The 22738-nt window shown below is 38.3% G+C and overlaps 1 protein-coding gene and 1 non-coding gene across 5 annotated transcripts in view; one reads left to right on the forward strand and one right to left on the reverse strand.

Moving 5' to 3' along the window:
• The window catches only part of SLC17A5 (solute carrier family 17 member 5), an 83795-nt gene that overhangs the window by 48059 nt on the left and 12998 nt on the right, over positions 1-22738 (forward strand). For all 4 annotated transcript variants that reach the window (XM_059701173.1, XM_059701174.1, XM_059701170.1 and 1 more), the window contains exons 7-9: positions 4668-4826; positions 9501-9633; positions 10624-10771. In XM_059701173.1, coding sequence (XP_059557156.1) covers positions 4668-4826; positions 9501-9633; positions 10624-10771 — 440 coding nt within the window. The remainder of the gene's footprint in view (positions 1-4667; positions 4827-9500; positions 9634-10623; positions 10772-22738) is intronic.
• Positions 12610-12714, reverse strand: LOC132237752 (U6 spliceosomal RNA). The gene has a single exon (XR_009453595.1). It is a non-coding gene; the product is annotated as a U6 spliceosomal RNA (small nuclear RNA).

Consider the following 22738-nt stretch of genomic DNA (forward strand, 5'->3'; position numbering starts at 1 on the left):
ATTGGGTTTCTTGATTTGTTTTAGTGAGGGAGAAAGCACATCATGAGGAACCATAGGGCATCTCAGTGAGAATTAGGAGCTTGTTATAATTTAGACTTGGATTCATTGACTTTGGGGAGGATTTAAAGAACTGTTTTGGTGTCAGTAGCAATTCTATAATTATCTTAATTTTTTTCTAGAAGGTGGACTAAAGCTGTTAGCCAGTAGAGGAGATTTTTGCTCCTTTTTTGTGGTTCATAGCATTCTTATTTTGTCTGTGTTCAGACATGATTATAGAGTGGTCTTGTTTTTGTCTCATTCCATCATGTTTATAGAATGGCTTTGTTCAAGTTCGATGGTTGAACACCAGGACCTAGTTGTTACAAGCAGGCAAGCTCAGGTGACAATAGCCTGGGGATGCTTTTTTCTTTCTCACAAATAAAAGCTTTATATGATCAGTCTAGAAAGGGAAATTGGAGTCAGCCAGACAGATTGGGGGAAGTGAGAGATGTGCAGGCATTCCAGGCCAAGTATATGGTGCAGCGAAGGCACAGGAGACAGGGTAATATCTCAGGAAGTCAGCAGTTAGGTAGGGCTAAAAGTAAAAAGCAAAGAGCAGCAGAAGATATAGGAGGTAGGCAGAAGTCAGATCAGAGGGTCCCCTATGTCTCACTGAGGAGCTCAGATTTTATCGTGCAGGCACCGGGATGCCATGAATTGTTTGTAAGCTTGGTGACGGAATGAGGCTTGCATTTTAGAGAACTTACACTGACAGCTGTGTGGAGAGAAGACCTGAGCCAGATAGGCGAGGTTCCAGTTAGATGCTTTCTTACTTACTAAGTTCAGAAAAAGTCCATACTTACAGGCAGAAATGTGATTTCATTCTTACAGTTGGTAGATCTTACATTTATGGCAGCATGTATAGTTCTAATTCTGATTTAGAAATTGTTACAAAAAGAACAATAAAATCTTCGGGGAACTCTACAAGTAAACTCCCAAGGCCAGCTCATAACTAGTGAGCTCTATACTTGTGAGTGCTTTAAGATCATCAACATCTCTGTTTTAAAGATCTCTCTTTAATAAATTATAAACAGACATTACCACTTCACCCATAGAGGTTTTCTTTCCTAGAGATCTCATATTGGTTTTTTCTTTTCTTTACTTAATTCTTGAGAACAGCATGTTTTATAACTGTTTTTGCCTTTATACCTTTAAGAAAGAGTATACAATTTGGCAACATTAAGTAAATGGGGGCCTTGGTTTGAACAGTTAGTTGCTATAAATTAAGAGCATCTATTGCATGCAACTTTTTCTAAATCAATTTGTTGTTACTTGCATTTGACAGGAAAACGTGGTTTTTTTGTGAAGTTGCACATAGAAGATACTCAATATATGTTGAATGGCCTTACCCTTCATGTATTCTAGAAAATAAACACATTTTACGACAAATAATTTTTTTGTAGTTATCAGAGCAGTATGTGCCTTGTCTTCCCCCAGTTACTGCAGGGAGCAGGATTCTTGTGATATCCCGAGAAAAGGAATTTTCTGAGACTCACACGGGATGATGAGACATAATAGAAAGCTTTATTTCTATGGAATTATATCCCTGGGTTTCCAAAGTCCCATTTCCTTTAGTCCAGTCATAGAAGTGTAGCTGGGATTTCAATAGAGCTGGAAGCAGAGCCAGTGTCCAGACTTTCCTTTCCATGTTGGAGCAGGTCCAGTCCAGCATCAAGGTAGTTTAGCTTGTGTTTCCCACTGCCGTCTTGCAGTCCATTGCATGTGGGGTCCGCATGGCTGTGGGCCATCCAGGCAAAATAAGGAAGCCAAGAATCACAAGAGTCACGAGCCAAGTGCACCAAGAGTCACAAGGGGAACCAAGCGAGTGAATTTCTTTGTTTAGGGGATTATGTATCCTCCTACTTCCATGCGCTGGCAGTGGCCATGCCCCTTATGTACAACTATCTCAGTGTTCAGATGTAACTGACAAGAAAGCAAATTAGCAATTATATTCCCCATATAAGAGTCCAGACCTCACTGTTTCATCAGAAATTCCATTATCATTCAAGTATCTAAAGAAAATTTGCTGTCAAAATGTTGGCTGGAAAGATGATGTGAGCAATTTAAAATTTTCCTTCCCAGTGTATTTTCATTTATCAGCAGTGGCATTTCAGAATAATGTAGAGCTCTCATGTTTTTGCCAACATGAAGGTTAATGAAGCCATAGAGAATGTGTGTGTGGACACTGTTTGATTGACAAGTCTTCTCTAACAGTAATATTTCAGAATCAATAGCAAGAGAATAATTTCTAGATCTAGAATATCAGAAAAAGCTGTTTTGTACTTCATTAAGGTCTTACCTTAAACCTGTGTCATCCATTACGGTAGTCACAAGCCCATGTGGCTATTAAATTCTTATTTAAACTAACTTAATTAAAAATTTGGTTCCTCTGTTGTGTTAGGCAAAATGCAAGGGCTTAATAGCCACACTGAGAAATGCAGATATAGAACATTTCCATTGTTGTAGAAAATTCTACTAGACAGCACGACCTTAAAACCTTGAAGGATTTTTTTAGTGTCTGCTGGATACGTGGATAGTTTCTCTTAGTAACATTTAAAAAAATCCTCTTTAACTTGAAACATAATGTATAATGTGAAAATGCTGTAAATTGATCTCATAATTCTTATTGGGAGACAAGACTTTTGTTTTGTACCCAGTTTACAAATGAACACGAAGCTGTAATATGTGCATATCCTATTCTTTCCAAACCTCACATAATTACCATTCCTTTTTGTGGAGAGAACATTTAAGATCTGTCTTAGCACCTTTCAAGTATATAATACGGTATTATTAACTTTCGTCACCATGCTGTACATTAGGTTCCCAGAACTTATTCATCTTATAATTAGAAATTTGTACTCTTTGACCGACACTTCCCCCTCAGCCCCTGGCAACTACCATCCCACACGCGTTATATCATACAGTATTTTTCTTTCTCTAATTTTTTCACTTAGCATAACGCCCTCAAGGTCTAGTCATGTTGCAAATGGCAGGATTTCTCTGTGGCTGATTGTCTAAGTCAATATTCTGCACGGGCTCCCGGACCTCAGCCAAAAGGGGCTGGAGCTGGTTCATAACTGCCTTTAGGGTTCATGGCCGGGACCATGATTGGTATTTGTTTTACCCAATGCACAGGTGTGTGAGGCTCCTCCCAGGTCCCTTGGCAAATGGAGCTGGATCCCACAGCTCCCACAAAGGCACTTTTGTCTATGGATGGATGCCAGATGAGTCTAGGACAGTGATGGCGAACCTTTTGAGCTTGGCGTGTCAGCATTTTGAAAAACCCTAACTTAACTCTGGTGCCATGTCACATGTAGAAATTTTTTGATATTTTCAACCATAGTAAAACAAAGACTTATATTTTTGATATTTATTTTATATATTTAAATGTCATTTAACAAAGAGAAATCAACCAAAAAAATGAGTTTGCATGTCACCTCTGACACGCGTGTCATAGGTTCTCCATCACTGGTCTAGGACATCTTATTTGGCTATCTTGCTGATGTCATTCCACTTATAGCTGTTCTTGGTTGGGTGTTTCTCAAAAACATCAGATTATCAAAAATTCAGTTGATATGTATAGGCCGTGAAAGTACGCTAGTATGGCTAAATTTGCTTCATTTGTACAAACAAGATTATGCCTAAATACTGTTGAAATGCTATTATCAGAGCCATATATTCTTCTAAAATAATACTGTTAAGCTCCAGCCAGTGTGGCTCAGCTGGTTGGAGCATCTTCCTGTACACCAAAAGGTGGTGGGTTCTGTTCCTGGTCAGGTTGTGGGTTTGATCCCTGGTTGGGGCATGTATGGGAGGCAACGGATCGATGCTTCTCTTTCTCTCTAAAAAAAAAAATTAAAATAGCCCAGGAGGGGATGGTTCAATTCCCGGTCAGGGCACATGACTGGGTGCAGGCTCAATCCCCAATAGGGGGTGTACAGGGGGCAGCCGATCAATGATTCTCTCTCATCATTGATGTTTCTACCTTTCTCTCCCTCTCCCTTCCTCTCTGAAAACAACAAAAATATATTTTATAAATTAATTAGTTAAAACATCACTGTCACTACATGCAAGTACATGCAGCAGGAATCTTAAAATTATTACATATTTCATACTAAAGTTTCTTTTTCTGGAAGGGGGGGTACATTATTCAGAATATATTTAGTTTCCAGAGATCAGATACATTTAAACATGTACCTTTCAACACAGAAGTGTGATTCATTTCCTTTGTGGGTTTCAAAGCCATATAAAATATATCTATGTTCCAAATTCCTTTAAATTCTGAAATCTCTAGACTGATCTTGTCCTTCCTCTTGTCTCTAACTTTTCAAGCAATAGGGGTGGATGGGGAGGTTGCAGACCTCTTATCTCCATAACTGTGGGTGACTTCTGCCATTCAAAAGGAATGTTTGGAGTTGACATTATCACTCTAATTACATTTCAATTTTTCTTCTAATCTGAAAAATGGACTTTATTACTGTATAATATTTTTAAAGAGTTGGTTTAAAAATCTGTAATTTACTAATCAAGGCTGATAATGTGTTCTAGATGGGATTTTGGCTAATAAGGTACAGATCTAAACATAGCTGTAGCTTATCCTAAATGCCCCTGGTTGTTTGTTTTTTCAGCTTTCTTCACAGAAGTCAGTGCCATGGATACCCATGCTAAAATCCCTGCCACTTTGGGCCATTGTCGTTGCACACTTTTCTTATAACTGGACTTTTTATACCTTGTTGACATTATTGCCTACTTATATGAAGGAGATCCTAAGGTTCAATGTTCAAGAGGTAAGAAAATATAATCTATGCTTCTTATATAAAGTACAGATTTTGAACTGCACACAGAATTTGTTTTTATCCATGAGAAATTCAGTTATTTTTACCTTCCATTTTACTCTAATTACTAAATTTGAAAGACTTCTCTTTTTTACTTCACAGTTGTTCTTTCTTTTTCAGTCAGTGTGTGTAAACTCTTGATTCATGGTATCTTTTGGCTGGAACCCCAGTAACCATAAAGTCTTGCTAATCCCTAGTAACTTGCAGGATATCAGATCTATGTTCCAAATTCCTTTAAACTCTAAAACTTAAAGTGGCAACAACATTCACTTCTACAAAGGATGGTAGCGGGACTGCTGGCAGCTGAGCAAGGAGTTGGAAAGTGCAAGGTTCTTGTGCAGAGGCTACTCTGCAGCATCATTTAGGATTGGAAAAGCTCTAGTTGTAAAGCTGTATAAGAAGGACCTTCCTGAAACTGCCAGTTCCTTTGAACTCATCAGTTGAGGTAATTCCTGTTATCTCTATTTACATTGATGGATTTTGTCTTTAAAGAGATTGAGGAAGAGCCTAAAGAGAAAGAGGCACAGTGTGTAAGGAAAATTGGTGGCATTTTTGCTTTCAAAATTAAGATAAATTAAAGACAAACATAAGAGTTAAAATGATAAAACTCTTAGAAAGTATACATCTCTGTGACCTTGGACTAGGTAAGTTTCTTACATATAACACCGAAATCAAAGTAAAAAACTAGGTAAGTTGTACTTCATCAAAGTTAAAAACTTTTGTGCATCAAAGGACACTATCAAGAATGCAAACCCACTGGAGGGGAGAAAATATTTGCAAGGCACATATCTGATAAGGGTCTAGTACCCGCATTATATAAAGAACCCTTACAACTCAATAATGAAAACACCATTTTTTAAATGAGCCAATGATTTGAATGGACATTTCTCCAAAGATATACAAGTGGCCAATAAGCCCATGTAAAGATGCTCAGCATCATAAACCATTAGGGAAATGTCAATGAAAACCACAACCATATACCACTTCACACCTATTAGAATTAAAAACAAACAGAAAATAACAAGTGTTGAGGATGTAGAGGAAATGAAACCTTCATACACTACTGGTGGGAATGTAAAATGGTGTAGCCACTGTGGAAAAGAGTTCATCAGTTCCTCAAAAAAAATGTAAACGAAGTTATCATATGACCCAGTAATTCCATTCCTAAGTTTATACGAAGAGGATTGAAAACATAGGTCCACACAAATACATTTACACAAATGTTTGTAACAGCATTACTCATACTAACCAAAAAGTGGAAATAACCCAAATGTCCATCAGCTAGTGATTAGATAAACAAAAGGTAGTATATTCATATAATGGAATATCACTCAGCCACAAAGTGAAAGATAGCCCTTGTTGGGGCCCAGGGCAGGCCAACCCAAGATATCCCACAATGGCATATTGATAATTTCTAAGTGGTAAAATCACTTAAGAAGCATATATTCTTTCTGATGTTCATAGCAGCACAATTTATAATAGCTAATATTTGAAAACAGCCCATGTGCCTATCAGTAGATGAGTGGATAAACAAGCTGTGGTACATTTACACCATGGAATACTGTGCAGCAGTAAAAAAGAAGGGTCTCTTACATTTTGAGACAGCATGGAGGGACCTGAAGAGTATTCTGTTAAGTGAAATAAGCCAGTCAGAAAAAGACAAGCATCACATGATCTCACTCATCTGTGGAATCTAATGAACAAAATAAACAGTTGAACAAAACAGATCCAGAGACATGGAAGAAGGGAACAGAAAGGGAAGGCGGAGGTGGGTGGGTGGGTGGGTGGGAAGAGATGGACCAAAAAACGTGTATGCAGATCTAAATATTATTCCACTGAGGTTTGTATTTGAGATTTTCCCGGGAGAACTATGGAAAGAATGAAATATCAATAGCTAGCCAGTAATTACTGCTGTGCACTTAATTGCCTTTATTTTTTTAAAAATATATTTCATTGATTTTTTACAGAGAGAAAGGGAGAGGGATAGAGAGTTAGAAACATCGATGAGAGAGAAACATTGATCAGCTGCCTCCTGCACACCCCCTACTGGGGATGTGTCTGCAACCAAGGTACATGCCCTTGACCGCAATCGAACCCCGGACCCCTCAGTCTGCAGGCCGACACTGTATCCACTGAGCCAAATCAGCTAGGGCTGCCTTTATTTTTTATGGAATTTTTAAAGTTCTATAATGAGAGAATTTAAAATAGGAATCTTTTATCTTGCATTTCATATTTTTAAAGACATTTTCTTTTTTGAATCAAATTTTTTAAAAATTTGAATAGAGTTTGACAGTAATTCTCTACTTAAATAGAAGCTTTTTTATTGAGGTAACATTGATTAGTAACATTATATAAATTTCAGGTATACAATATTATAATTTGATATTTGTATACACTATAGTAAGCTCATCATCAAAAGCCTAGTTTCCATCCGTCATCATATATTTGACCCCCTAAAAGCCTCTTTTTAACATGGATTTTTTTCTTGAGAAACCAATTTATTACATTCATGAAATGGCCTTTCCTTAGGATAAGGCTAGCTTTGTATTTAAAATTATAATCTCATTAATTAAAAATTGTAAAGCTTTTGATCTTGTTATAATCTTGCTTTTTCATGTAATTTTAGTTTCATTAGTTATCCTACCATTTCTTTTTTTCCTAGTTTTTTTCAATTCTAGCGTCCATATTTCTTACAACTCAGTGAGAGCCGGGGCAATATCTATTACCCTATTTTAGATATTAATATTTTGGGATCAATTTTTTAAAATAAATGAATACAAGGAATTTTATCCTTGCACAGAAAGTTGAATAACTATAGAAGATACTCATGGAATGAATAAATGTTGAAGATTTTAGTAGTTTTAGGTTGTTGGGAGTTTTTAACATTGTAGTTTTAGAAAAAAAAATTGGAGCTTTAAGTGGAAAACTTCAGTAACTCTGTGGAATTATCAGCCTTATCCCATTAGGGAACAAGACCAAGATCTGAAAATTCATTTCTCTACTTGCTACAGCTTATTTATCTTTAGGATTCTTCCCCAAGTAACAATAGCTTTAATCCCACTATGGACAAGTCTAAATGGAATAAAATTTAAAGAGGAAATTACACAGCATAATACCAGAAAGAAACAAAAATTTTCAGTTAGAGCCCTAGCTGGTTTGGCTCAGTAGATAGAGCGTCAGCCTGCAGACTGAAGGGTCCCAGGTTCAATTCCAGTTCAAGAGCACATGCCTGGGTTGCAGGCTTGATCCCTGGTGGGAGCTATGCAGGAGGCAGCCAATCATCAATGATTCTCTCTCACCATTGATGGTTGTATCTCTCTCTCACTCTCCCTTCCTCTCTGAAATCAACGAAGATACATGTTTTGTTTTGTTTTTTTTAAATTTCAGTTATAGAAGAACTGGAAGCATACAGCATCTGAATACAGAAAACCAAACTATGATGAAAGAAATATTTTCTTAAGCACTTTAATTTAAAATATTAAATTTTTCTGGTCTGCACCAGGAATGATGCTTAAATGGATTATAAGATTTAATTATTGCTGATAAAATATCTTTCTGCCTTTTTTGTGTTTGTAAACACTAACACGTGTATCCATCTCTCTTAGACTATAAAAACATTTGTATGTGTGTGTGTGTTTGTGTTTTGGTGTTGTTGTTTTTCATTTGGTCTTGGCACCTCAGACTTATGCTGAGGAAAAATGAACGGAAGAAAAATTTCTCTTATTCTGAGTGTGTGTTCTTCATTTTACAGAATTTGTGATGTCCTAAAAAGCTGTCAAGTAATTTCCTAAAAAAATAACACATTTCCATGATTAGTTCTGTTTCATATCTCCTGGTGTTTTCATTTTGTTTAGGTGGTAACTTAAAGCAAGAGGGAAAAGATAGAGTGTCTCTCAATCATAGCCTTTGTCCTCTGCTCAAAGTATGTGCTAATGCACCAGGCACCTGACCTAGATGGTGTTCACTTAAGAATAACTTGTTGAGATATATATTTGACTTATATGTTTTCTTTATGTGTTTTATTTTATAATAAAAATATTTTTAAGATAAAAATAAATGACACTTAAGACAAAAACTTCAGTGGGGAAAATCCATAGGCTAATAGAAAGACTTATCTTCTCTCACTGAAGCTACTGCCCAAGTCCCAAAATAACATTCAAGACTGCCTTGAGCAGATTGGACTATAGTGAGCCCTGGTTCCCTTTGAGACAGGATCTTAGGGACTGCATTGAACTGAATCCCAAAATCCTTCTATAGACCAAACTTATTTACTATCTATAGTAATACCTGGTAATATGCTAATTAGACCAGACATCCTTCCGTATGACCTTCCGGACAAAGCCGGGGCTGTGAGGGAAGCCCAGGTCCCGGGTGCCTACCAGCAGCCGAAGGGAAGCCTGGGTCCTGGGTGCCAGAGGGAAGCCGGGGGACGGAAGACCTACTCTTGCACGAATTTCATGCATTGGGCCTCTAGTACCTATATAAAAATTAAGTTTATTGCTATGGATTTACTTTGTTTTTGAGTGGTGAATGCGTGCGTGCGTGCGTGTGTGTGTATGTATGTATGTGTATGTGTTAGTTCTTTCTCTCATCATAATTAATTCCGTATCTTCTTATTCCTCCCAGAATGGAATTTTATCTGCAGTGCCTTATTTTGGCTGTTGGTTATGTATGATCATGTCTGGTCAAGCTGCTGACCATTTAAGGGCAAAATGGAATTTTTCAACCGTATGTGTTCGAAAATTTTTTAGCCTTATAGGTAAGTGATGTGAATCAGGTTTTGTTTGGGCTCACAATTATTTACTATGTTTACAGTATAAAGCAAGCTACAAATGCTAATATTAGTCATTTATTTTGTTCACATATTAAAATATATTTTAATGCATGTAGTATATTTGTTTATAGAATTATTCCAGGTAGGATAATTCTGTAAACATTCTGGGCACCTACCACTGAAAGTTGCTGTCCTGTTTCACTGCTTACTTACTTCAACTCTCAAGAAGTTATTCCACATCTTTAAGTGAAATAAATCTCTTTAGATTAAAAAAGGGGGGCCTTTCTCTTTTTTTGGCTTTCTGTGGACCTGCTCTCTTCAGTATGGTAGCCACCAGGCAGATGTCTCTATTGTAATTCAGTTGAAACTTAAAAATAAGTTTCTCAGTTGCAGTTTCAGTATATACAAATACAACAATTCTATTCTCACAGAGATAGGATTGTACTGCTGTAGACACAGAAAAAATGGCAGCCCACTCATAAGTCCTCTTCTGTTACTTGTATTCCATGCTTAACTGCCTGTAATAAACTATGTGTATTGTTTGCAGTTGTTAAGACCTATTTGGAGTGTTTTTCTAACTTTATTTAACAGTTTATCATTTAGTTTATTTTCTTTGAATTTTAAATCACACTCTGTATCAGCTATTGCCTCTCTCTGGGACCATATTTTTCATCATTCTCTTCTTGCTCTTTTCTATAACATTGTAGAACTTTAGCTGAGTCTTGGTCACATGTAGATTTAATGGCAATGCATAATAAGACTTTACTTTTACTTTTATATTGGTTGCATTATGCCTATATGTTTTCCACAAATTTTTTTCATGAAACTATTAATTTAAATTGAGTCTCCTAGGCAATACAATGTTTGTACAGTAGGTGGCAGTAATATCCAATCTCAGATTTATACTATATTAAGGTAGAGCAGGCAAATATTAATGCTGGGGCTTCTTTTCTTTTTGTAACCTTTTCACTTCAGGAATGATTGGACCTGCAGTATTCCTGGTAGCTGCTGGATTTATAGGTTGTGATTACTCTTTGGCTGTTGCATTCCTAACCATATCAACAACCCTGGGAGGCTTTTGTTCTTCTGGATTTAGCATCAACCACCTGGATATTGCTCCTTCGTGAGTACTAATAGAAAGATTGGCTGTGATTAAATTATTTTGTAATTGTGGTAAAATATACATAACATAATATTTATCATTTTTAGTGTACAACTCTGTGCCATTAAGTGCATTACCATTGTTGTGCAACCATCACCACAAATCCATCTCCAGAACTTTGTCATCTTCCCAAACGGAAACTCCCTAACCATTAAACACTAATGCCCCATTCCCCTTCCCCTACAGTTCCTGGCAACCACCGTTCCACTTTCTGTCTCTATGAATTTGACTACTCTAGGGATGATTTTAAATTCTTGAAGATGTTTTTAAATTTAAATTTCTAACTACCAACATTTCTGCACACACTGTTTCCATAAAAACATTACATAAAATACATTATAAGTGCTGCTGATCATACTGAGAAAGTACCATCAGTGCTGCATATACCCTTAACAGTGGGGAATCAAGTAGAGAAAACCTGGAACAGTTAGGACCAAGAACCCATTTGAAATAAAAGGTAGCCTAAGCAAAAGCTCCAAGACTGTAAGCTCTGAGAGTGCAGAGGCCAAGTCTGTCTTCTGTACCACAGTAGTACCGGCACCTGGTCCTGCACTGGGCCATAGTGAGTACTCAGTCAAATACAGAATTCTCAATCAACATGCAAAATCCTCCACATTATGGTCCCAACCTATCTTTATAATTTTAGTCCTCCCTCCCTTACCTCATCTTCTACTGATTCTTTGCTGTAACTGAACTAAACTACTTTAATTTTCTAAAAATATCCCCAACACACACACACACACACACACACTTTCCTACCTTTGCCCCTTTGCTCATGGTAATCTATATACCTGGAATGCCCACACTCAACTATGATTTGTCTCTCATCTTATAATTAAATTTAGATAATGTATCCTTGGCCAGAATAACTGGCCTATGACCTTCTCAGGAAATCATATCCAGAGGACTCTAGTGATGTTAATTTTAATCACCCAGTCAAGGTGTTGTCAAGTTTCTCCAATAACTAATTACTTTTTTCCCCTTCAACTGAAAATGCATCTCTGGAGAGATGCTTTGAGATCATACAAACATCCTGCTCCTTATCAAACTCCCCTCACCTCTACCACCTTAGATTTAGTGTCTGTTGATAATCTATGCCAAACCAGGTTTTCTGTGGTGATTTCAAAATGAAAATATTTCAACTCTATCCTCAACATGTATCAGTCGGCACTCTGTTGTAAGGAAGATCTCTCCTTCTCCATTTGTTTATCTATTAATGATCAGTGTGGGCTTAGAGATTTGTAATTTATTTACTGTTATAATCCATTATTGTCCTTATTTATTTTCATGTTCACATTATCTCAGTTTTGGCTAATGGGAATGCTTTTTAGCTGGCTCCTGTGACCTGTTTTCATGCCCCATCATTGTTTTTGGGGGTTTTTTTTGTACTTTCTTATTGATGGAACAACCAGATGTTTTGGCTTCATCTTACACTTTCCCTGACTTGCAATTGAATATTTCTCAAAGGAACCTTGGTTCCTTTTAGCGATGAATGGTATTTAGCAAAGATGATATGCTTTCATTACTAAGTATATTGCCTTTCCTACAAAAACCTTTTTCTTTTTTTAATTTTTTTTAAATATATTTCATTGATTTTTTTATAGAGAGGAAAAGAGAGGGATAGAGAGAAGCATCGATGAGAGAGAAACATCGGTCAGCTGCCTCCTGCACGCCCCCCACTAGGGATGTGCCCGCAACCAAGGTACATGCCCTTGACCAGAATCGAACCCAGGACCCTTGAGTCCACAGGCCGACTCTCTATCCACTGAGCCAAACCAGTTAGGGCTTCTTTTCTTTTTTTAAATATGGAACACTTCACAAATTTGCATCATCCTTGCACAGAGGTCATGCTAATCTTCTCTGTATCATTGCCATTTTAGTATATGTGCTGCAGAAGCAAGCACTATAAAATCTTAATTACTACTTACAAATCACATAAAGCATTAACAACTGTCAAAGATTTATTTACAAATAGAAACAAAAGTCAGCATTTTATCAAATTATTTCTTCCACATCTTTTATATGCTGATTCACCTACTAGGTTTTGTTTTAAACCTTTTCTCACTTTCTTTGGGATTTTGAAAATTTATCCTATAGCCTTCAGAGAATTATAGTTATCAGTATAGACTTGTAAATCTTTTTAGAGTGAATTGTAGTGACATCTTTCTCCACAAAATCAGCAAAAGAAGACAGCTTTAAAGGTATATTACTTTTTTAAAATTGATTTCAAAGAGGAAGGGAGAGGGAGAAAGAAATAGAAACATCAATGATGAAAGAATCATTGATCGGCTGCCTCCTGTATGACATCTACTGGGGATCAAGCCCACAACCTGGGCTTGTGCCCTGACCAGGATTCAAATCGTGACCTCCTGGTTCATAGGTCGACACTCAACCACTGAGTCACACGTGCTGGGCTAAATGTATATTACTTTTAATGTTATACTTTCCTAATTCTAGTAAATGAAATATGAAACTTGTTTAGTTATCTCTTCATTTCTATAACCATAACTTTTAATTAGAGAAGTTAATGGGTTAAATAACTGAGTTTACATATCAACTACATGTATATATATTTAAATAGCTACAAAAAGTAACTGCATAATAGTGAATTCTACAGGATATTATTTAAGTTTATATTAGGAATAAAATTGAGGTTGAAATAGAAAATGTAATATATCCTGAGATTAGGAATAGAAAGGAAATAATACATCTAAATTTATCGCACTAATTTATATCTTGATAATCTAATCACAGTCCTTCAATGGAAGGGTCCTCTCAAGGTTCAGAATTCCAATAAAAGTTAAAGTGCCCAAGTCTAGAGAGCTTATTCTTTTGTGTGACTATGAAGCTGATAATTGCTCATTTGATAGTGGTAACTATTTGTCTTAAACAGTAATATTTTTATTAGTAACTAGAAATTTGTAGGAATAATAATTGCTTCTATACTGACCTCAAAATAGCCACTCATTTTACAGAGAAAATGGTACCTTCGTGGGTCAATTATTTTCATAGTTTTCCATATAATTAAAATTGACTTAAACTTTTAGAATAAGAAACTAATAGTTTCTTATCTGAATCCTTTCCTATAGTTGAATTTGGATTTATACTGTCAGAATCTGTATTTCATACCCTTAATAAAGTCTCACTTGTGAGTAAAGTACAATTTTTAAGTTGAGCATCTGAGAGAGAAAAGCTAAAATAAAGGTTATGTTGCAGAAATTACTGCATTATGGTGGTGGTGGGGAGACATTACTTACAATCTTTGCAGTGTTTAAATTTTGAATTTCAGATTTATCCTTGTATAGTTTTATATGATTTTTATTTTTAAAAAGCTAGAAGTTTACATTGATCTGGTTAAATATAAAGCATTTTGTCTTTCTAATATGAATATAGTGGCTGAATGACATTTTTAAATGCATAAGGGTCTAACAATCAGAATAATAAAAATATTACACTGTATGTGGAAAGTCTATTGTGATAAATAAAAACCGCTTTGAAGATATCTCTATCCAGTCTAGCAATGTAAACATTTTCACATCCCAAGATTGGTCATGCATGAAAGTTTTATTTTACAGTGCCTGTCACATAGAGTATGCTCAGTAAATATTTGTTGAATGAGTGACTTTCTGGTTTTAATCATTGGACTAAATGTCAGATGTTGAAAGTATTTACAATACAGCAGAAACTTTTGTCAAAAAGAAAACATTTAAATAGAGGGAAGAATTTTGTAAACCTTATAAGCTAGGAAATTTTTATTTAGTATACATATGGGTCAGTTAAGAATTGAAAGAGTTTAACATAAAAATGAAAGAAAAAAAGAATACTTGAAAAGCGAATTAATTTTAAAAAATTCTTTTTTTCTAATATATCTTATTGATTTTTTACAGAGAGGAAGGGAGAGGGATAGAGAGTTAGAAACATTGATGAGAGAGAAACATCGATCAGCTGCCTCCTGCACACCCCCCACTGGGGATGTGCCCACAACTAAGGTACATGCCCTTGACCAGAATCTAACCTGGGACCCTTCAGCCCACAGGCCAACGCTCTATCCACTGAGCCAAACTGGTTAGGGCCAAAAAATTCTTCTATAAGTTTAGTGGTAATTTGAAAGATCTGATACACACATAACTGAAATAATAAAGAACCCCTTGAAGTTGAAGGACTAAAGGCATAAGAAGCCATTTCTGTGGAAGAGAGGATGGAAAGAAGTTGACGTGCCTAAATAAATGCTGTACAGTGACTTGAGGCATGTATTTGGATTTACAAATTAGAACCTAAATCTGATTACCCAAAAAAGAATTCGAGGAAATAGCAAATAATTAAAGGACTAAGATATATTTCTCTATGCTACTGACTAAAAAGAAATCTAGAAATTATCTCACTTGAAATAAGTTAAACAAATAACATTGTCTAACTATGTGATTTATCCTATCTAATAGAGGGAATATGCTAATTGACCCTCATACCATCACAAAGATGGCAGCGCCCACCGCCAATAAGGCCAATAAGGAGGGAATATGCTAATTGACTGCCCCACCCTCAAAGATGGCAGTGCCCACAGCCAATAAGGAGGGAATATACTAATTGACTGTCCCACCCTCAAAGATGGTAGTGCCCACAGCCAATAAGGAGAGAATATGCTAATTGGCTGCCATGCCCTCAAAGATGGTGGCGCCCACAGCCACAAGATAGCTGGCAAGGGAGGGCAGTTGGGGGTGACTGGGCTGGCAGGGGTGGGGGGGGCAGTTGGGGGCAATCGGGTCTGCAGGGGAGCAGTTAGGCATCGATCAGGCTGGCAGGAGAGTGGTTAGGGAGTGATCAGACTGGCAGGCAGAAGCGGTTAGGGGCAATCAGGCAGGCAGGCAGGTGAGCGGTTGGGAGCCAGCAGTCCCGGATTGTGAGAGGGATGTCAGACTGCCAGTTTAGGCCCGATCCCTGTGGCAGTCTGACATCCCCCAAGGGGTCCCAGATTGGAGAGGGTGCAGGCTGGACTGAGAGACACCCCCCCCCCCCCGTGCACAAATTTCGTGCACCGGGCCTCTAGTAGAATTATATAAAGTTAGAACTAGGAAGGCTTTAGGGCAGTGGTTCTCAACCTTCCTAATGCCGTGACCCTTTAATACAGTTCCTCATGTTGTGGTGACCCCCAATTTCATTGTTACAAATTGAATATAATCAAAGCATGGTGATTAATCACAAAAACAATATGTAATTATATATGTGTTTTCCGATGGTCTTAGGTGACCCCTGTGAAAGGGTCGTTCGACCCCCAAAGGGGTCGAGAAACACAGGTTGAGAACCACTGCTTTAGGGTAATCTCATTTCTTACTACTCAAAGTATGGTCCTTAAAACCTGCATTTTAAGATCCTCAGGTGATTCTTGTTCACATTCATGTGTGAGGCCCTGGTCTAGTCCAGGCCTCTCACTCATACAACAGGCATGTATTATTTATAACATTATACAGAACTATATATTTAGCACTCTACATGACTCTACAAAAGATAAAACCTAGGTCCTCCTTGCTAGAAGATTAGTCTATTTGAAGAAAGAAACAACAAAAAGAAATAATTGTAATATATTATAATAACGCTTGGTTGAGTATCAGATGCCTGCCAAGTGCCAGCCATAACAGACACAGTCCTGGCCTGTGGAACTTTTAGTCTGGAGTGATAGACATGAATTACACAAATGAAAACCAGCTTTTGGAGGGGCGGGAAATAAGGGAATATAATAAGGGGATATAATGTAGTTCAGGGAATAAGAGAAGGTCTCAGGAAGTGATCTTTAAGCTAAAGACTAACGAGGAGCCCAGCTGCTTTTGCTCAGTGGTTGAGCATTGATCTATGAACCAGGAGGTCACTGTTCAATTCCAGGTCAGGGCACATGCCCGGGTTGCAGACTTGATTCCCAGTGGGGGGCATGCAGGAGGCAGCCAATCAATGTTTCTCTCTCCTCATTGATATTTCTATCTATTTCTCCCTTCCCCTCTCTGAAATCAATAAAAACATATTTTTAAAAAACACAAGAAAGCAAGAAAATATAACCATCATAGATGTGCTTGGCAATATAGGCAAAATAGTTAATAAAGTTAACTTTAAAAGAATAAGAAGTTAGCCACGTAAAAAGGAAGTGGTATTCTTTTTTTTTTAATATTTTATTGAATTTTTACAGAGAGAAAGGGAGAGAGATAGAGAGCTAGAAACATCGATGAGAGAGAAACATCAATCAGCTGCCTCCTGCACATCCCCCACTGGGGATGTGCCCGCAACCCAGGTACATGCCCTTGACCGGAATCGAACCCGGACCCTTCAGTCCGCAGGCTGACGCTCTATCCACTGAGCCAAACCGGTTTCGGCGGAAGTGGTATTCTTGACAAAAGAATTTATACGAGAGGAACAAGAAATTGTGCATGTCTTAGCCTGGTTGGACTGCCATAACTAAATACCACAGGGTAGGTGGCCTAAACAACAGCAATTTATTTCTAGCACATAGTTCTAGAGCAGGGGTGGGCAAACTTTTTGACTCGAGGGCCACAATGGGTTCTTAAACTGGACCGGAGGGCCAGAACAAAAGCATGGATGGAGTGTTTGTGTGAACTAATATAAATTCAAAGTAAACATCATTACATAAAAGGGTACGGTCTTTTTTTTTTTTTTTTTAGTTTTATTCATTTCAAACGGGCCGGATCCGGCCCATGGGCCATAGTTTGCCCACGGCTCTTCTAGAGGCTAGAAGTCCAAGATTAAGGTGCCCACATGGTTGGTTTCTAGTGAGAACTCTCTACCTGGTTTGCAGAAGGTCTGCCTATTGCTTCTTGCTTACATGGCCTTTCCTAGGTGTGTGCATATATGCAGAGAGAGACTCTGGTGTCTCTCACTCGTCTTACAAGGGTACCAACTCTACTGGATTAGGGCCTCCATCCTTATGACCTCATTTAACCTGTATGAACTCCTAAAGACCCTGTCAAACAAACATTTAATCCATAGCAGTCTGTTTTATTAACTAAGGGAAGTCTGTTTGTGGCTGAGATGTAGAGAAGACAGACGAGCCTGAAGTAATAAGCATTTTACATTGTATCCAGAGAAAGTAGGAAATAACATTTTCTGTATTTTAAGATCACTCTTGTGTGGACAAGAGTACAAGTAGAAGAAACCAATTAGGAAGCTATTGTAATAACCCAGATAAGAGGTGATGAGTATAATAGGAAATATAAAGATATAGATATACTTGAGATACTTTGTAAATACAACAGGTGGGGCTTGACATCTGTTAGACCTGAAGAATCAGGAAGATATCAAAGATGATTATTTCTAGATATTTTGTATGGGCACCTGGGTAGATGTGCCATTTACTGAATTGGGATGGCTGAAGGAGGAAAACTCTTGGGAAAAGGTAAGAAGTTCAGACATGTTAAGTTTTATATATTTTTGAAAACATATAGAAAATAGTAGTTGTACTAGTGGAACTCAGAAAAGAAGTCTGGTTGGAAATGAAAATTAGGGAATAGTAATCCACAAATAGAGTATTTAAAGACAAGGATTGCCTGGGGAGAGAGGGTGGAATGACAAGCGATCCTAGGACTGGATCTTGACAAACATTTACAGACCAGAAAGAGGGGAAATAACCAGAAAATAAAATTTAAAAAGGAACCACCAGAGAGATAGAGGAAAATCAAGAATATGGTGTCAAAGAAACCAGGACTATCCAGTCTTCAAGAATGAGAGCTGGATGACAGATAAAGATTTAGGAGTCATCAATGTATGAGTAGTAGATGAAGCCATGGGATTGGATAAAATTACTCAGCAAACTGATGAGAATCTTGGGAATCCATTAAGTGAAACAAGAGCTTGATGCAAAGATAATTGATAAGAAGCAACAAGAGAAGAAGGAAAATAAGTAGAGGTTGGGATCCCCAGAGGGAGGGCTTGATCAGCAGTGTCAGGTGCAGCACTAGGTTGAAAAATCTTAACTGTTAGTCTTTCGTTATTCTTTGATTTCTCTGTGATATAGGAGTCACTAAGAAAGGTGATAGGCAGAATAAAAGACTTGAGAGTAATAAAGGTTCGAAATAGCTACTGAGAAAAATAGTCACTAAGAACTCAAAGGGATTTTTGGCATTGGTGAGGATCTGCTGAAATTGGAGATTAATTTTGTACTCTCGTTGTTGTACTAAATTATTTCTTTCTATGGCATTCAGCAGCCCATGTGTAGGATTGAAAATGTGCTGTTGTATTGATCTAGGCTTGAGATTTTAATGAGCTTTGGGTTGATGAACAGTCAAAAAGGGATATGGGAATTGAGAGTTGGGCACAGAAGAGATTTAGGCTGTGTTATCTCTTAGTTACTTTTAGTTAAAGTAAGAGAAATCCCAATTCAAGCTGGCTAAACAGCATACTCTATTGATTCACTTTAGTGGAAAATCCAAAGACTTCAGGCAAGAGGTGATCTCCAGCTGTCTACTAATATTCTTTTCCACTCCCTACCCTGCCTTTCATGATAGGTTTATCCTAAGACTGGATCTGCATGTAAATTCACACAAATGAAATGATTGCCAATAACAACTAGAATTACATTCACATCAAGCAAGTAAGAAAAAGGATTTGTTCCTTTCCCACCCATGGAAATAAGGGGTTGGGAGAGGGCTTCATTTTGATTGAACCAAACTGCATCACATATGCACCAGTAAACCAATCCCTATGGTCAAGGGAATACCATTTTACTTTAGGACAATCAACACCCACCCCTAAAGTTAGAGGTGAAGGGGTCAAAGCCCCTCAAACCTCATGGGAATGGATGCTGAGGAAGCCATTAGTAACATATATAAAGGACTCACTCTGAAGATGAAGCAACTCGGGCACAGAGGAGTCATTGACTTTTAAAGTCACAGCTAGTAAATGGTGGGCTTTGAATCAGATCTTCCACCTCCATAATCCAAGCATCTTTCTGGTACATTAAGTAGCCTTTCAGTTACTTATTTGGATGATCCTAAAAATTGGTCATTGTAGAGGAATTAGAAGTTATTTTGAGAACTCAGAATAAAGAACTCATTGCAGGGAACAGACACATACTCTGGTTGCCTCAGTTAATGTGAGTTTGTTAAAGATGAAAGTGGATGCTGGAAAAACAAATGTGCATGGTACCTACCTTCTAATAGTGAGGATTAAATAGAGCACACAGACACTCACACATAACACTTAGCTCATAATGTAATAAGTGTGTTTGCACATGATTTAATAAACAACTATTATTTTATGTCAAACTTTGAGTCCAGTGCTGTGACCAGGGTCACAAATCAATCCCCATAAAATATTAAAAGGATGATTAATGAACTCCTAGAAAAGAAAATATTGATCACTAAGGAGCCGCCATTGGATTACTAAGAGCCAAAATAACAAAATAGTCTAATATCTCAGTGTCATATTAGTTTCATATATAGAGGAAATAGTATTTGGTATAGCAGGATTTCAACAAGATCTCCCAATGTATCCTTTTGGACAGGATGGGAAGAAATGCACAAGACATACAGTTATGTAGATTTGCAATTATGAAATTTTAGTATCATAGCTAGCTGATTAATATATCCAGTCATTTAACAAACACTGTGCCAGGCACTGTATCAAATATTGAAGACACAAATATGAAAGTAATGGTCCCTGCTTGCATCTATAAGCATATGCAGGCTTGGAGGGCAATAAGGTCATGTCCTGAAGCATATACTGATACTACTTGTAGGTAGGGCCCTGAAACTGGGCTCCAAGCATTAGCTGAGTGGTTGAACTCTACAATTTTTTTTCAATATATATTTTTATTGATTTCAAAGAGGAAGGGAGAGAGAGATAGAAACATCAATGATGAGAGAGAATCATTGATTGGCTGCCTCCTGCATGTCCCACACTGGGATGGAGCCTGCAACTGGGCATATGCCCCGGACCTGAAATCTATCCATGACCTTCTGGGTCATAGTCAATGCTCAACCACTGAGCCACACTGGCTGGGCCAACTCTACATCTTAAAGACCCTGGTCCAGCCCTAACATTTTGTGAGTCTTATAGGTTCAAAAAAGACATTTATCTATATATCTGCAACACTAAACCATTTAGTGGCATGAATGGTGCCAGCAAATAGTCCTAAAAGTTAGGAGAATGGTAAGTGCCTGTAGACCTCAGGTAATGAAGAAAGTTGTACGTTCTCTAAGCTGATGGAGGCACCAGATTTATGGCTGTGATCAACATATGTATATATGTATGTATATGTGAACAACATATGTAACTTTTAAAATTATGCAGCTGTACAACTGTAAATTAATCTAATCAAAGGCAAAATTATTTCTCTCCATTGCATTTTGATTCAACTCTTCAGATGAGCTTTTGGTTTCTGTTTTCCTACTAGAATTTCTTTGTTCAAAGCATACTAGCTGTTTCTAGTTCCCTGTGTCTTGGTTAACTGAGGCATTCCGTGTCTTATAACCATGTTGTTGCATAGTTGCTTTTTGTCTTGGTAATCACTGAGTCCCCACACAGTGGATAGCACTGCAGGTTAGAGCAACACTTGAGTACCACTGACGAATAAGCATTCAGCACTGAGGCTTGTAAAAAATTAAGCATGGGAAAATTGGTCTTATAGATTGAACTCAGTAATGGCTACATTTTTAACAAGGCAACATTAGAAATTATAACATTAAAATATTAAGTACTGATTTAGAATCAGACAAATTGGGTAACATATTAGTCTTTCTTCATATATAGAATGAAGATAATCCTCATGGAGTTGAGTTTACTATTCAAATGAGATTATATCTATATGTGTGTGTGTGTGTGTATGTGTATGTGTATAGCCTATCTAATAAAAGATAAACATGGTAATTAGCCGTATGTCCGCTACCCTTCCCATTGGCTAATCAGGGTGATATGCAAATTAACTGCCATCCAAGATGGCGGCCGGCAGCCAGGCAGCTTGAAGCAAACATGAGGCTTGCTTGCTTCAGTGACAGAGGACTCCAAGGTTCCCCGCCTGCCTTGCCGGCCTCTGAGCTTGCAGTTTGAAACATTGTTACAATTATAGAATCTAAACAAACTCCAGAAACCTGCTTTCAGCCAACCCAGATCTCAGAGCTGGAGTTGAAACAGTGCATCGATTATAGAACCCAAACAAACCAGATACCTGCTTTCAGCAGCAGAGGCCTCAGAGCTGGATCCAGAGCTCAAGCTGGCCCAGAATAAACAAAAAAAGAAAAAAAGGAGCAGTTGGGAGCTTCAGTCACCCGCGAGCTTGAAACAGCCCTCAGCCCCTCACCCAAACTGGCCAGGCACCCCAGTGGGGACCCCCCACCCTGATCCAGGACACCCTTCAGGGCAAACCAGCCAGCCCCCACCCATGCACCAGGCCTCTATCCTATATAGTAAAAGGGTAATATGCCTCCCAGCACCGGGATCAGCGGAGCCGAGAGGCCTCCCAGCACCAGGATCAGCGTGACAGGGGGCAGCGCCCAAACCCCCTGATCACCCTGTGGCTCTGTGTGTGACAGGGGGCGGGGCCACAACCTCCCTATCCGTCCTGCTCTGTTCGTGACAGGGAAAGGCGCCCCAACCCCCTGATCAGCCCTGCTCTGTGCCTGATAGGGGGGAGCTCCCCAACTCCCTGATCGCCCTGCGGCTCTGTGTGTGACAGGGTGCGGCGCCCCAACCCCCTGATTGGCCCTGCTCTGTGTGTGACAAGGTGCGGCGCCCCAACCCCTCCCCCCACGGGCCCTGCTCTGTGTGTGATGGGGTAGAGCCATAACCTCCCCATCGGCCCAGCCCTGAATGTGACAGTGGTGGCGCCCCAACCCCCTGATCTGCCCTGCTCTGTGTGTGACGGGGCGGTGGCCCAACTCCCCTATCGGCCCTACTCTGTGAGTGTCAGGGGGGAGCTCCTCAACCCCCTGATCG

This window comes from Myotis daubentonii, chromosome 6, assembly GCF_963259705.1.
Source record: "Myotis daubentonii chromosome 6, mMyoDau2.1, whole genome shotgun sequence".
NCBI lineage: Eukaryota > Metazoa > Chordata > Mammalia > Chiroptera > Vespertilionidae > Myotis > Myotis daubentonii.